General features: G+C 46.0%; 1 protein-coding gene across 7 annotated transcripts in view; it reads left to right on the top strand.

The window, feature by feature from the left end:
- The window catches only part of SYNJ1 (synaptojanin 1), a 72,894-nt gene that overhangs the window by 24,032 nt on the left and 31,877 nt on the right, over positions 1-16,985 (top strand). For 3 of the 7 annotated variants that reach the window (XM_069760854.1, XM_069760855.1, XM_069760850.1), the window contains exons 11-18: positions 2,967-3,119; positions 8,989-9,145; positions 11,110-11,133; positions 11,389-11,580; positions 13,127-13,211; positions 15,749-15,889; positions 15,967-16,159; positions 16,260-16,418. In XM_069760854.1, the coding sequence (XP_069616955.1) occupies positions 2,967-3,119; positions 8,989-9,145; positions 11,110-11,133; positions 11,389-11,580; positions 13,127-13,211; positions 15,749-15,889; positions 15,967-16,159; positions 16,260-16,418 (1,104 nt within the window). Of the gene's footprint in view, positions 1-2,966; positions 3,120-8,979; positions 9,146-11,109; positions 11,134-11,388; positions 11,581-13,126; positions 13,212-15,748; positions 15,890-15,966; positions 16,160-16,259; positions 16,419-16,985 lie in introns of all 7 variants that reach the window. The other 4 variants (XM_069760852.1, XM_069760849.1, XM_069760853.1 and 1 more) reach the window with 2 other exon arrangements.

The following is a 16,985-nucleotide window of genomic DNA, read 5'->3' as shown; positions in this document are numbered from 1 at the left end:
CTGATAAGCAACATGATCTAGCCAGCCAGGGTGGCATAATGTAAAGAGTGTGGGGAAGTAGTGTGTGAAGGGGGAGTGAGATCAAGTTCTGAGAAATAATGGTGCTTTTAAGAGCAAGAGTCACTTTATCAAATGTGAAAGGCCTGCCTAAATGGATGTGTCTCTTGTGAATTCATCTGATTATCCGGGGTAGTGCATTCCAGAGAATTGGTGCAGCACTAGAATAATTGTGAGTAGCAGATACTGTGGTAGACAAATGAGGGAGGAGATGTAAGGCAGTGCAGAATGGTGCAGAGTAAAGTTGGGTTGGTAGACAGAGCTGAGGGAGGAGATGTAAGGCGGTGCAGCGCTATGGGGAGCTTTGTGGGTGAGTCTGATAAATATATATTATATTCTGTATTGGAAGGGCAACCAGTGAAGTGGCTGAAGGGTGAAGGCATCGGTGTAGCAGCTGGACAGGGAAGAGTAAGGTTAGTAGACAGAGCTGAGGGAGGAGATGTAAGGCGGTGCAGCACTATGGAGAGCTTTGTGGGTGAGTCTGATAAATATATATTGTATGCTGTAGTGGAAGGGCAACCAGTGAAGTGGCTGAAGGGTGGAGGCATCGGTGTAGCAGCTGGACAGGGAAGAGTAAGGTTAGTAGACAGAGCTGAGGGAGGAGATGTAAGGCGGTGCAGCACTATGGGGAGCTTTGTGGGTGAGTCTGATAAATATATATTGTATGCTGTAGTGGAAGGGCAACCAGTGAAGTGGCTGAAGGGTGAAGGCATCGGTGTAGCAGCTGGACAGGGAAGAGTAAGGTTAGTAGACAGAGCTGAGGGAGGAGATGTAAGGCGGTGCAGCACTATGGAGAGCTTTGTGGGTGAGTCTGATAAATATATATTGTATGCTGTAGTGGAAGGGCAACCAGTGCAGTGACTGGCAAAGGGTTGAGGCATTGGTATAGCAGCTGGAGAGAAATATGACCCTGGATGCCGCATTCAGAATAGATCTATAACTAATTGACTCTCGCCCCTGTCACCGCACAGGCTGAGGTAGAGCAACTTCAGCAGCATTTCTACCTTTCCTCTCTCTCTATTTCCTGAAGTCCTTCTTTTTGGTAACCGTAAAAGTTTCTGAATATATACTGAGAGCCTAAATGAAGCAAAAGGGGAGGAACATGACATTTTCTCCAAATATATAAAACTTTTTACCTATTCGCACATATCTCTGATTTTTACAAACTTAATTCTAATGGTCGCTGTGATTCAAGCCGGACTTCCAGGAAAATCTCTGACTGTGACATAACATCCAGTGTAATCTTTCCAGTCCTCGTCCTGCCAGACGGTCAGTCAGCGATCTGCAGGAATGTTTTCCAGGACATCAGCTTTCTGATTTAATAGAACTTGGATTAGAAGATGATTTACAGCCAGCGTCCGGTGTCTAACGCAGCTGCAGATTGTAAAATATCGCTACTGTAAAGCCATTACCTTCAGTGTACGAAGCCAAAGCAACGATTATTCCCGATCTAATGATTATAATGAGATGGGCTCCTTTTTATTTGTCCTGAATGGGTTCTGTGTCTTCCATGTGTCGTGCGTTATGGACCTAGCACCATCTCGTGGAGAGGAATATATATAGTATGATCATAAATCGACACTGTAATTTTATCAAAAGTTGCATAAATCATTAGTACAAGCAAATATAAGATATGCTGTGCTATATCATGTATCTGATAAATCCGCTCTTTTATCCACTTATGAGCCACTGCTTCCACTTTTGGTCCCGGGTTCCTGATCTATCAATCTTTTTTTTTTTCTTTAAAACCATGTTGGACAAAACAAGAGGACGCCAGCACTCTGTGGAATCGGGTTATAGCTGATTATTGAAGTCCAGGGAGAGACCGAAGTCGTGTTTCAGCTTTCTAGTATGAAAATTGTCTCGTCAGAGAGGAATAGAAAACAGTGTTTTGGGATGTTGCACCTCATCAGTGCAAAGTATGAGATCTGATTTGTCTGTGAGCGGCTCTGGACTGGGGTCTATGGGGTAACGTTTCTCCTTGTGGAGAGTGACAAGCCAAGGCTAGAAAGTCAGAGTGAGGAGACTTAAAAGCCATGCTTCACTGGGAAATTAAACATGCAAATTGTCTCTTCACTTAGCCAAATCAAATCTCATACTTTACACTGATGAGGGGCAACACCCCAAAACACCATGTCTTAAATTTGAGATTCTGGTTTGGCTTTTATCCCAAGTCATATTGCAAGGCTCGTTAAAGAGTCGATATGGACTTTTAGGATCTCTGCTTCCGATAGGCGGTGCTAGAGTTTTAGTCCTCCTCCTCTCTGAAGAGGCAATCTGCATATTTAGTTTCCCAGAGGAGCATGCATGGCTTCTAAGTGTCCTAACTCTTGACATGCCAGGCTTGTCACTCTCCACAAGGAGAAACGTTACCCCTTAAAACATACTAGAAAGCTGGGGTCTATCTTTTCCCTTGGAGCTGGATGCCACCTCCATGCAGATAATTATTGGAGAGGTGGCAGCATATTTACATATATTTTTGGTTTCTGTGACTCCCATAAAAGTGAATGGGGATACCTGTGCAAATTTTTTTGCTGCCCTTTTTTTTTTTCCTTTTTGTAAATTTTTCCCTCGAGTGTAGCTGTCCGCAGGATGGAAGTTTTCAGCTGCAGCGTGGTCACGAGCGTGTCATGACTAGTTACTGACACTTATTTGCGTGCTGCTCATTGACACTTAATGAAGCGGTTTTCCAAATTGCTGCAGGAAATTGTTTGGCAATGCGGATTTCCCATTGCGAGCAGTGGGAGGCTTTTAAGTCGGTTTTTCTTTTGGATCTGGGTGCGGAATGCATGCTGAAATATTCATGAAAAGTGAACTAATTGAATGTACCTTTTTCCTAAATGAATGCAACCCTTTACGTTTTTGGAACCAAAACTGCTAAATGATTTATTAATTCTCCTTATTCTCAGATACTGTTAAAACAGCTGGAAATCCTTGGCCTGGCAGAGAAGCCGCAGCTGGTCACCCGCTTCCAGGAAGTTTTCCGCTCCATGTGGTCCATAAACGGAGACTCCATCAGTAAAATCTACGCCGGCACTGGAGCTCTGGAGGGAAAAGCTAAGGTGTGGTACATAAGGAGGCGTTGGGGGAATCCGATAAATTGCCCCCGTTTTGCTTCTGCTAGGAGCCGCACATGTTTAATTGGCTGCGATTCACGAGGGCAGGCGGCTGTAGGTCCGGATGGATTTGTAGACCGTAGCTGGCTTGTATTCCTGTGATACTGCGATGCTTGTGTTTGTTGTTTTGGAGATTCAGGCTGTAAAATATCCAATTGTCTATGGAATTCCGAAAGAGCCTCGTCGTCAGAGTAGTCGTGATGTTCACGATCTTGCTCATGTTGCACATATTATGCTTTTGCATGTGGCCAAATTATACAGTTATGGCAATTGCACCTCTAGACAAAATCCGACCTTTCTATTTTCCACTGGAATCACCTGAACTGAGGGTCATTTGTTAGAAAACTCATGTTGGCGATGGGATTGGGTTGGTACCTACTGCTGCGTGACCTTCACAAAAAAAAAGTTAGATTATAGGTCACAGGTCACTTGCAACTTTGCTTCCACAAACTTATATCCAAGTTGTGTGTGTGTGTATAGTTCTAGTTCTGCTACTTGCTGTTCCTCACAGACAAGGGTCCCCCACACGAGACCCCTCTTCAGTCGCTAATGAGTAACTGCAAGCAGAGACCTTGAAAACCCTGAGGATTTATAAAAAATAACTAAAAAAAATTGGAAAACTGTATTTTCTATGTAAAAGATTTTCCACGATTTTGCTACAACTTGTTCAGGTCTTGGTAATGGATATGATAACAGAATGAAGAAGAAAATTAATAAATGACCAATAACATTCTTTTTTAACATCAGAAACTTGTTAGATTTTAGTGATTGGTCTGTCCTGATATAATTTACCTAAATTGTGAGCAATATCCTCTGGATCTCTCGGTCTCCGGTATGTTTTATGCATGGTCTGTCCTTCGTATCGGACACATCGTTACTGGCCGTTCTCGGCTCAGGATGATGCCATGAACTTTTCTCCATCAGTCACATCGACCTCAAGAGATTTTCCTTTTCTGGTCCCTTGCGACTGCACATTCCTGGATTGTTTCTTACGCTTCTTGTTAGTTTTTACTTTAAAGGGGCTTCATCTAAATTTCTGCAGTCAGTTTTTATAACTGCAGATTTCCGTACCCTGATGGCCTGTACTGTGCACACTGTCAGGATTTCTATCTGTTTCCAGCTTGAACTGTCTTCTTGTGCCGAGTATGCGATGTGCCGACTAGTCTTTCATCCCCTCCTCTCAATATTGCATTGTTTAGTGTCATTTCTGTGAGCATAACATTACATTGAGAGAATCCGGAAAAGCTGCTAGTCTCTACCTGTCCACAATGTGCAAATTGCTTACCTGCCGTGTCTTGACCATAGAGAGAAATCCTTAGGGTGTGCACGTCACCAACCATTAGCATTTGGCAATCTGCAGTCATTCTCCCAAAATTTAAATGAAGCCCCGAAAAACCTTTTAAGACTGACGAGCATTCATGTGGTGTGTTTAGTTCACCTCTTCTAACCATTTAAAGGGACTCTCCACTTCTTGCTTTGGTAATCCCCACTTGTTGATTGTGTGCGCGGCGCATCCCGGACGTTTGTGTTTGGGCAGGCCAGTTTGCCAGGAATGAGTGCTGTCTATCAAAATACAGGGAGGCAGCGGAGCAGGCTAATTGAACTAGGAAAAACTGCACGGAGCTTTTGGCCATGCCAAGTCCTACAATTACTACAGGCCCCCCGTACGACAATGTGCTTAATTTACTTTGTGTTGTGGGGGTGACGGACTCCCTACAGGCATTTAATTCTAGAGTACCTGTGAGGACACAGCAATTGATATTCATAAATTGATGAATGGTTATTTACCCCTTATATGAACTCATACAGTTTATTGTACTGTTATCTTGGCAAAACCTGGGTGTAGGGTCTCTGAACAATATTTTCTGATATGTTAATTACACATTATACCAGGCCATGCAGTTTGTTGACTCGCAGACATTGAGGGTTAAACTATAAATAATAAAACAATGCTGGTTAACCTAATCACCCCTTCCCCTTGAACTGTGGATTATGGCTTGAAGGACAATAGTTGTGAACTATAAAAAGGGGATATGCCTCTGTAACAAGACACTCAAGAGATCCAGAGAATCGGAGAGTCTTTACAAATCCACAGCCAGGCTGAAAGAATACAGATCTGATCTATTGACCATCACTGAACCCATGGATATGTTTGGGGTAGTCACCTGAGCCCCATAGATACGTTTGGGAAAGCCAGGATTAGGACCCACTGGTCACCTGTCTCCATGGAGATGTTCGGAGAAGCCAGGTTGTGACCCTCCGGTCACCTGGCCTTGTACTTCTATGGACAGTCAACTTCTTAAGCTTATCTCTATGATTGCCGCAAGGGGGGAGGAGTCGGCCCTGGAAGCTCTGAAGTCACAGCTGCTTTTATCCCGGCAAGTCAGCTTAAGGCTCTGTAATTTTGCACCAGCTTAGGTATTTTGCTGGGACTGTTTTGTGTTATTTACCTGCGTTGTGGTTCATTAAAACATTGCCACACTATTTTACCCCCAGCCTGTGTTATCTAAGTAGTATTATGTCCTTCTAAAAGGAGAGTGGGCGTTCAGTGGGATGAGCCCGGGTCCATACGGTTTCAGGCTAGCGGACTAGAGCACTGACTGCCCCTCCCCTGCCATTTCTCCACACCTCAAAATGTGGAGACACAAGGTGGTGGGGGGTTCAGTGGTTGCTCTAGTCCGCTAGCCTGAATACACATGGCTTGCCCTTCCGCTAACTCGCCACGATAAGAGCAGCTATAACTTCAGTGCTTCCTAGGCCAATTAACACCACCTGAGGCAAGCACAGAGAGGAGGTATCGAGAAGCTTAGGAAATCAAGAAACTCCATGGCCCGGTATAATGTGTTATTAACATATCAGCAAATATCATTGTTCAGTGACCCTGCATCCTTGTTTTGCAGAGATAACCGTACAATAAAGTAGGGGAGCTGATATAAGAGGTTACTGACAACCATTCATCAATTCAACCTACAAGAAGAGTCAATGTAAAAATAAGTGTATGCCTCCTGTGTTACTGAAAATAGACTTGCTTTGACCATTTACACCCAGTTGATAAGCTGCGCTACAGGCATCTACCCTAGCGTATCTCACTTTTGAGGAATTTAAGGCTCCATTCACATTGAAACATAATTGTCAATGAGTGTTCTCGAAAGATTATCGTGAGTTTCATTTTAATCTTTCAGTGTAAACAGGCTGCCGATCACCCAATGAAAGAGCAAAAAACCCTCACTCATCGGTGAAATGATCTTTGTGCAGGGCAGAAGATCGTCTCTCGGCAGCACATTGTCCTGTGTAAAGTGGACTCGCGCTGCCAAAAATCTTGGCAGCCTATGTGCACTGAGCAATGTATTACAAATCGCTCACTTCGATCTGCCAATCGGTAACTTTTTACTGCTTGGTGGCCGTTTAGTGGCGGCAGTCATTTGGTGAGATCCTAACTGCCCTTCGTGGCCTCCTGCACGTTCTAGTCCTCACTATTACCATATACTAACGGGAATTATCTTTTCTTATCCTTTCCGCTTATGCATCATGTCTATGACCGTATTAACTCCTTGCATGCCACTGTAAAGATTTCTGTTGTTACATTTTTCTCTTCTCCTAAAGTCTTTGTTCCGAAAGTCTAACCTGTCGCCTGCTTTTCTCCTGCTCCCTCTCGGTTCTTCACCTTCTGATTCTGTCAATGAATGGTGAGTATTTCTTATAAGATAACACACAGGTATTGGGTAGTGTAAAAAAGCTAAGGTGGTGTCCCAAGGGCAATATATATCATTTATCCCTAGAAGAACTTGGGTCCCAAAGTCTCCTGTATGGATGAAGCAGTACTGAGCATGTGCGACCACTGCTTATGTTACTGTCCGAGTGGTGGTCGCACATGCTCAATAAGGCTCCTTTCCAATTTTTGAGGTAAGTGGAAGCCTCCGCAGCCATACCATGGATGAGTATTCTTTTTGGGAAAACCCCTCTAACCTACCTATCGCCATTTCTGATGCTGATGAGGGTGTAATACTACTTGGCCATGTACTCGCCCTGTTCCAGCTGATGTAGCTTGCATATTCGACTGCCGCATTATTTCCACATCTGATGTGGGGTGAACATTGGTATTCAGTAATAACCTATATCAAGTAGAGGATTCTTCCAGCTCTCGCTATGGGAAAGACCTGTCAATCACCTGGGGGGGCACCAGAGTCTATCAGAGAAATATATACCTGGCAGCACTTGACAGGTTCCCCTTAATAGGTCCTTAGCCTGATGACACCGGTGCACTTACTTTTTAGGTCATGTCAGAATGGTTGTATAATTCTCAAATGAGCAATTTATGAGTCTAGCTCGTGGAAGAATAGAAAACTTGCAAAATCTTTCAAAAGTTTAAGATTATGTCAGGAAACTCCACACAGGAAATGAGTGACTTGACCTTCTGTAAGCAGCGAATACGGCATCCGGTCACTGATTATATCTCCCGTATATACCCTCTTGTAAAGGGTGAGGTTCTCACTATACCTAGAGTCTCTTTATGGCTTTTATCTTTCAACTAGTTAATTGGATTTCAGTTTCACCATTAAATGTGTTATTTATCTGACTTTTGGCGATATAATCGGTGTATTCTGATCTCATGTAATGTGTTGTGTAGTATCCAGTCTGTTACGTATTTATCACACTCTGGGAGTCTGTACAGAGGCTCATGGCCTCGGATGGTGCGAAGAGTATGTCCATGTGGATTTTTAGATAGAAGTGAAGGTAATTCTGTCACACACATAAAGACGCATCTTCCTGGATGGAAATGGATATTTAATTGTGAAGAAAATTCACTTTGAATCATATAAATGAGGCTACTTTCACACTAGCGTCGTACTCGACCCGTCGCAGTGCGTCGGGCCGACGTACCGACGCTAGCAGTGAATGCGCCGCACAACAGGGGCAGCGGATGCATTTTTCCAGCGCATCCACTGCCCCATTGTGAGGTGCAGGGAGGTGGGGGCGGAGTTCCAGCCGCGCATGTGCGGTCGGAAATGGCGGACCGTCGGCAGCAAAAAACGTTACATGTAACGTTTTTTGCAGCCGACGGTCCGCCACAACACGGCGCAACCATCGCACGACGACGCTAATGCAAGTCAATGGAGAAAAAACGCATCCTGCAAGCACTTTTGCAGGATGCGTTTTTTCTACAAAACGACGCATAGCGACGTGCAGTGCACAACGCTAGTGTGAAAGTAGCCTAAGGCTGCTAGTGCCTCAGGGTGGTCCTCTTCCTGGCTAGTGCCTCGGGGGGGTGGGCCGATTCCTGGCTAGTGACTCGGGGGGGGGGGGGCGGTTCCTGGCTAGTGCCTCGGGGGCTTGCCTTTTCTCTGCAGTGATTCTCTGCATTATTCCTCACGTAACGCCACAGCCATGCAGTAGTAAAAACAACTTCATACAGACCCTCCTGGTCACAAAAGGCGAGGCTGGGAATATTCCGGGGGGAATCGGGGAACTAGTTGTAAATTGTCCCTCCCTCAAAGCTATCTCTATGGACTTGATTTATTCCTGATTTCTACTACCCTACTCAGCATTATGATTAATGTGGTGACCCTAAAGTTCCTGGCAGGTTCCCTTTAAGTGGGGAAAACCACAAGATGTCGGTTACCTTGCTCTGTGACTTTCTGGATTCCACGGATTCCTAACTTGAAGGTCCAAGATTCTTTTATAGATCACGTAGACTAAACCTTTTAAGCTTTGTTAGATGTGTACAAGGTTTAAAAAAAAAATGAAGAAAATGTCCTTTTTATGTATAGAAAATCCGTCGGCATTATTAACGTAGTACTTTTTGCAGGGTGGGAAGTTGAAGGACGGTGCACGGTCGGTGACTAGGACGATACAGAACAATTTTTTTGATGGCTCGAAACAAGAAGCAATCGATGTATTACTGCTGGGAAACACCTTAAACAGTGACCTGGCTGATAAAGCGCGAGCTCTTCTGACCACCGGAAGTCTACATGGTAAATTTTACTAATCCAAAGGCAAAACTCAGAGCAGGAATGTTACACAGTAGGTGTTTGGGCACCGCTGTGCATGGAAGGAAAGCGCTGATCATAGTGATTGCATGTCCTAATACTGACTATGGTGATTATTATTTATTATAGCACCATTTATTCCATGGCGCTTTACATGTGAGGAGGGGTATACATAATAAAAACAAGTACGATAATCTTAAACAATATAAGTCACAACTGGTACAGGAGGAGAGAGGACCCTGCCCGCGAAGGCTCACAATCTACAAGGGATGGGTGAGAATACAGTAGGCGAGGGTAGAGCTGGTCGTGCAGCGGTTTGGTCGATCGGTGATTACTGCAGGTTGTCGTCTTGCCGGAAGAGGTGGGTCTTCAGGTTCTTTTTGAAGCTTTCGATGGTAGGTGAGTGTCTGATATGTTGGGGTAGAGGGTTCCAGAGTAGGGGTGAAACGCGAGAGAAATCTTGTATGCGATTGTGGGAAGAGGAGATAAGAGGGGAGTAGAGAAGGAGATCTTGTGAGGATCGGAGGTTGCGTGTAGGTAAGTACCGGGACACGAGGTCACAGATGTATGGAGGAGGCAGGTTGTGGATGGCTTTGTATGTCATGGTTAGGGTTTTGTACTGGGGTCGCTGGGCAATGGGGAGCCGTGAAGGGATTGACAGAGGGGAGAGGCCAGGGAATAGCGGGGGGACAGGTGGATTAGTCGGGCAGCAGAGTTTAGAATAGATTGGAGGAGTGCGAGAGTGTTAGAGGGGAGGCCACAGAGCAGGAGGTTACAGTAGTCAAGGCAGGAGATGATGAGGGCATGGAGAAAGGTCTTGGATATGTTGTTTGGAGATATCATTGTCAAGGATTACCCCGAGGCAGCGAGCTTGTGGGACTGGGGGGAGTGGGCAGCCATCATGTGAAACAGCCCTGGTCTGCAAGAGGGGGCTCCTCTCGTTATCCGCACTAATCTTCTTAACCTCCAAAGGACACAACCAATTTTCATTTTTGCTCTCGCTTTCTATTACCTTTTGTTCGAAGAACCCTATTTTTTTTTCCCATCGAATTCGCCATACTAGAGCTTTCTTTTTGCTGGATGAATTGTAGTTTTGATTGATTCCTTTTCTTTACCTTGGAATGTATTAAACAAACAGGGAAAAATATATTCCAAATGCTGACAGCACCCTAGAACTAATAATGGTGCTTCGCAAATAAATAATAAGAATAACATTTGAAAAAAATAACTCTGAACATTTTCCGGTGTAAATGACCTGGCAGTATGATTCAACAGGTCAGTGCGATTACAGCGATGTCAAACTTATTATGTTATCTTTTTATGGTTAATATTTTATGTATTATTTTATTTACTTTTATTTAAGTGGTGGAAAGCAATTTGGCAATAGCAAAAAAAAAAAAAAAAAAAAGTGGTTCTATTACGAGATTCTGAGACCTGCAACTTTTTTTTTATTGTTTTTCCATAGATTGAGCTGTGCTTGTGTTTATTTTTTTTTTTATGTGAGCTGACATTTTTATGCATATTATTTTGAGGTACATATGACATTTTGATAACTTACTGCATTTTTGGCACAGTTGCAAGGGCTAGAAAAGTAATTTTTTTGACATTATAGAGTTCACCGTAAATGTTAAATGGTGTTATATTTTGATTCTGTAAAATAAAAAAAAAAAAGAGGCGATCCTTCTTTATGTAGTATGAGTCCTTCTCAAGACCCTAGAGGTGAAAAGTGACGTGTACACCGTAGTGGTTGTCTCTTTTCCTGCAGCACATGGGAGCCTCTAACCGAAGAGGTGCTGCAGCTTCAGTCGCAGACCTCCTGTGTCAAATTTCACTTATATTTAATCATGACATTCTCATCTTTCTGAAACTTGTGGATGTTTTTGTCTTTTTCCCCTCCATTTTCTGCTATTAACCCCGCTGTCTGTTCCTTCCTCCTGCTGCGCGCTCAGTTTCTGAGCTCATGTTACAATCAGGTACGGTTATTTGTGTTTCCCCTAAATTTCACTTGTTAACAGATTTTATTGAGGCGTTACAAAATTTATGGAATCCAACCGAAATCTTGGCTGCCACGACCATAGTGATCATTGGTGTGGTGTACATAGACGTCAATTTCTTCCCTTGTAAATTCATGTGCGGGGGGTTGTAATACTTTTCAATTCTAGCGTCTGTAAATTCCCCCCCCAACTCTTTCTATTGAGGCTGATGACATTTTGCCGTGTTTCTTGCAGCGTCCCCGAGAGTATTACGGAGCATGTGCGAGAACTATTACAGGTACGCCAAGCCGCGAAAAATCCGGATCTGTGCAGGGACCTGGAATGTTAATGGCGGGAAGCAGTTCCGAAGCATCGCGTTTAAGAATCAGACGCTGACGGACTGGCTGCTCGATGCGCCGAAAATTGCCGGGATCCAGGAGTTCCAAGGTAACTGAGGTCTCATACTGCGCAGGTGGCAGCCACCTCAATTATCGCCCACATGGCCCGACTCCTACAGCCACATGTGATGCATGTTCGGCAGTACAAGTGTTCTCCGCAGAGAGGAGAAAGCAGCTACCTTACCTGTCTGGAGCCGGCCTTCTTCCTTACAGGGGTAGTCCCATCTCCAAGATTCCTATTCTAATTTGTAATACATATTGGCTCTATGATTTACCTTCATGGAATACATGTTGGCTCTAGAATTTTCCTGCATGGAATGCATAGTGTCTCTTGTTTCCTGTATGGAATACATGTTGGCGCTGTAATTTTCCTTCATGGAATACATGTTGGCTTTCTGATTTTTTCCTTCATGGAATACATGTTGGCTTTCTGATTTTTTTCCTTCATGGAATACATGTTGGCTTTCTGATTTTTCCTTAATGGAATACATATTGGCACTATAATTTTCCTTCATGGAATACATGTTGGCTTTCTGATTTTCCTTCATGGAATACATGTTGGCTTTCTGATTTTTCCTTCATGGAATACATGTTGGCTTTCTGATTTTTCCTTCATGGAATACATGTTGGCTTACTGATGTTTCCTTCATGGAATACATGTTGGCTTTCTGATTTTCCTTCATGGAATACATGTTGGTGCTATAATTTTCCTGCATGGAATACATGTTGGATCTCTGATGCGTTTTAGAAGACTCTGGCAAGGCTGTTATAGAGTGGGATGTTGACTAACAGGGCGATTTCTTTCATTATGTATCACTAGAGAAATGGCGCTTTGGAAAAGAGCCACTTTTTTCCAGGGAACATTGTTGGTAGTCTCTACAAGGAAAACATCTAGGTCTGTCTGCATGTTCTGATTTATCACATGTCCTAAAATTGACACCAAAGAAAGCGATTTTTGAGTTATGTGACAAAGATCCTTGTTTCTTACAACTTTTACTTTTGCATTTTATTCTGTCTTGGCTAAACTTACGCCTCATAATGCTACCAGCCAACCATTATGGTACGATTGTGCACACCTATGGTAGGGTTAGGCATGTCGAGATTGAGCATGCCCATTCATTCTTCATCGCAGAACAGTCAGGACGCCGCTGATCCCACTGATTGATCTAAGCGTGCCACCTTTTATTAAGCTGGTATCGCCTTCATTCATTGGTCAGAGTATACGATCAGAGCGAACAATGACGTACAGTTTCTGTCCTTTTTATGTTGTACAGATGTTGACTGCTGCTTGTTCAGCTTCTTGTGATTTGAGACAATTCCTGAGTTACTTTTTCTCCATAAATTGCCACCATTGCTTGAATACCTCCAATGACACCATTACTGTGCCTGTAGTGACGTCTCCCTGCACAGTCTAGAAGTGAAAACTGTTCTGAAAGTTGCTATAAATGTACGGGGGACTTGCCATAAAGTGGAATCTCCATCCAGACGTTCGGTGCTAAGCCATTTTTTGTTTGTGGTGGTATAAGCTGAGATATAATATACAGTCTATGTAGGCCTCATAATGGCAGCGATTTTAATTTTCCTTCCTTGTTTAGATAGAAGAAGTAAGCCGACAGATATATTCGCCATCGGGTTTGAGGAGATGGTGGAATTGAATGCAGGAAACATTGTAAATGCCAGGTGAGGCCCAACCCTTGTATGTCCTACAGGAGCCTTATATAACGTCTGGAATTCTGCAGAAGTGTGAAATTCCTTTCATCAGGCATGTCGTGAAAAGTCTGATAAACTACTTTTTTTTATTTTATTATATAATCTGGAATTATCTATAGGAGCTAATTATAGGAGGTGGCTCAAGATAGGCTGTGTCAATCTAAAGCATGGGTGATCTGTCTGTTTGCTGAGGGACCGACCCAACTTTGTGACCCTCTCCCCATACTCCTATCCTTCATCACCCCCCCCCCCCCCCCCCCTTCCTTCCCGGACCAGCTATTGCCAATCCTTACATTCCTAGAGGGCCAGTGATGGCCAATCCTCCCCCACCACCAAAGCCATGAATCACCAACCATCCCTCCCCTACACCCATATGACCAGTGATCGAAAACCTCCCCTGGGGCCAGTAATTACCAACCCTTCCACTCCCCTGGGGCCAGTGATTACCAACCCTTCCACTCCCCTGGGGCCAGTAGTTACCAACCCTTCCACTCCCCTGGGGCCAGTGATTACCAACCCTTCCACTCCCCTGGGGCCAGTGATTACCAACCCTTCCACTCCCCTGGGGCCAGTCATTACCAACCCTTCCACTCCCCTGGGGCCAGTGATTACCAACCCTTCCACTCCCCTGGGGCCAGTGATTACCAACCCTTCCACTCCCCTGGGGCCAGTGATTACCAACCCTTCCACTCCCCTGGGGCCAGTCATTACCAACCCTTCCACTCCCCTGGGGCCAGTCATTACCAACCCTTCCACTCCCCTGGGGCCAGTCATTACCAACCCTTCCACTCCCCTGGGGCCAGTAATTACCAACCCTTCCACTCCCCTGGGGCCAGTGGTTACCAACCCTTCCACTCCCCTGGGGTCAGTGATTACCAACCCTTCCACTCCCCTGGGGCCAGTCATTACCAACCCTTCCACTCCCCTGGGGCCAGTCATTACCAACCCTTCCACTCCCCTGGGGCCAGTCATTACCAACCCTTCCACTCCCCTGGGGCCAGTGGTTACCAACCCTTCCACTCCCCTGGGGCCAGTGGTTACCAACCCTTCCACTCCCCTGGGGCCAGCGAGTACCAACCCTTCCACTCCCCTGGGGCCAGTGATTACCAACCCTTCCACTCCCCTGGGGCCAGTGATTACCAACCCTTCCACTCCCCTGGGGCCAGTGATTACTAACCCTTCCACTCCCCTGGGGCCAGTGATTACCAACCCTTCCACTCCCCTGGGGCCAGTGATTACCAACCCTTCCACTCCCCTGGGGCCAGAGGTTACCAACCCTTCCACTCCCCTGGGGCCAGCGATTACCAACCCTTCCACTCCCCTGGGGCCAGTGATTACCAACCCTTCCACTCCCCTGGGGCCAGTGGTTACCAACCCTTCCACTCCCCTGGGGCCAGTGGTTACCAACCCTTCCACTCCCCTGGGGCCAGTGGTTACCAACCCTTCCACTCCCCTGGGGCCAGTGATTACCAACCCTTCCACTCCCCTGGGGCCAGTGATTACCAACCCTTCCACTCCCCTGGGGCCAGTCATTACCAACCCTTCCACTCCCCTGGGGCCAGTCATTACCAACCCTTCCACTCCCCTGGGGCCAGTCATTACCAACCCTTCCACTCCCCTGGGGCCAGCGAGTACCAACCCTTCTACTCCCCTGGGGCCAGTGGTTACCAACCCTTCCACTCCCCTGGGGCCAGTGATTACCAACCCTTCCACTCCCCTGGGGCCAGTGATTACTAACCCTTCCACTCCCCTGGGGCCAGTGATTACCAACCCTTCCACTCCCCTGGGGCCAGTGATTACCAACCCTTCCACTCCCCTGGGGCCAGAGGTTACCAACCCTTCCACTCCCCTGGGGCCAGCGATTACCAACCCTTCCACTCCCCTGGGGCCAGTGATTACCAACCCTTCCACTCCCCTGGGGCCAGTGGTTACCAACCCTTCCACTCCCCTGGGGCCAGTGGTTACCAACCCTTCCACTCCCCTGGGGCCAGTGGTTACCAACCCTTCCACTCCCCTGGGGCCAGTGATTACCAACCCTTCCACTCCCCTGGGGCCAGTGATTACCAACCCTTCCACTCCCCTGGGGCCAGCGATTACCAACCCTTCCACTCCCCTGGGGCCAGTGATTACCAACCCTTCCACTCCCCTGGGGCCAGTGATTACCAACCCTTCCACTCCCCTGGGGCCAGTGATTACCAACCCTTCCACTCCCCTGGGGCCAGTGATTACCAACCCTTCCACTCCCCTGGGGCCAGTGATTACCAACCCTTCCACTCCCCTGGGGCCAGTCATTACCAACCCTTCCACTCCCCTGGGGCCAGTGATTACCAACCCTTCCACTCCCCTGGGGCCAGCGATCTCCAATCCTTTCCCCATCACCATAGCTAACAGTTGCCAACCCTCCCCCAAGGCCAACAATCAAAAGCCTTACCCCCAGAACCAGCGACTGCCAACCCTTCGACTCCCCTGGGGCCAGCTTTACATTTACTATCTATCGTTCTCTACAGCACAACCAACCAGAAGCTTTGGGCAGCGGAGCTTCAGAAGACCATCTCCAGAGATAATAAGTACGTTCTCTTGGCCTCGGAGCAGCTGGTCGGCGTCTGTCTCTTCGTATTCATTAGACCCCAGCATGCCCCTTTTATCAGGTCAGTCACCATTTTCGGCATCACCAGTCAGTAGTAGTAGCCTCTTCATTACTGAGTGTTATGCCCTTCTATACCAGGGATGTAGCTGTAGATACGGTGAAGACCGGCATGGGGGGAGCCACTGGAAACAAAGGTGCGGTGGCCATCAGGATGCTGTTCCACACCACCAGCCTCTGCTTCGTCTGCAGTCACTTTGCTGCTGGGCAGTCCCAAGTAAAAGAGAGGAATGAGGATTATCATGAAATCGCCCGCAAGCTTAGCTTTCCCATGGTAAGAGAGCAGCATGGTCGCCACCTTCTTCTTCTGAAGTTCCCATCCACACTACAGAATATTTTGGGCTTGATCAGTTCTTTCTTGTGGTTTCCACCAGGGCAGAATGCTATTTTCTCATGACTACGTCTTCTGGTGTGGAGATTTTAACTATCGCATTGACATGGCTAATGAAGAAGTCAAAGAGCTGATCAGGAATCAGAACTGGGATTCTCTCATAGTGGGAGATCAGCTGATAAACCAGAAGAATGGTGGACAGGTATGGCCATGCAGTAGGCTTAGAGGTGTAATGAAATGGGTTTTTTTGCCTATTGTGCAATATTGTAAAGAGTGGTTGCATTGTCAGACAACAAGCGGAGATCTCGAAATCGGGAAAATAACAAACTAAAACACATAAAACCCGGGTTTATCTAGACGTTTTCCCCAGTTTTGTGGTTTAAAACTCCTTGATATCTCAGTCTGTGTACAGGGGCCTTTCATACGGATTAAATCCATTTTGCAGTTTCTGAGAAATTCATCACTGAATTTGTCTGTAAAAGTTCTCTGAGGGGTGAGACCATGCACTCGCCTCCGGTCTCTGGCTTGTTTCGGTGACCTGCCTCTTCCCAATCGAGATCTTGCACAAGCGCAGTCAGCGCCTGGCCGATGCGTGCGCAGTAAGGTTCTCATGGTGTCAGGCACTGGCTGCCCTTGTTCAACCACCAAAGCTTGGAGCAACAACACCACCAAAAAAAAACAAAAAAAAGATTTTTAGAATAAAATATTTATATTCTTTAATAGCAAAATGAGTAAAAAGTAAACAACAAATACATACGGTAATATATAA

Source organism: Ranitomeya imitator, chromosome 3 (genome assembly GCF_032444005.1).
Source record: "Ranitomeya imitator isolate aRanImi1 chromosome 3, aRanImi1.pri, whole genome shotgun sequence".
Lineage (NCBI taxonomy): Eukaryota > Metazoa > Chordata > Amphibia > Anura > Dendrobatidae > Ranitomeya > Ranitomeya imitator.
This window is presented reverse-complemented; position numbering and strand designations above follow the sequence as displayed.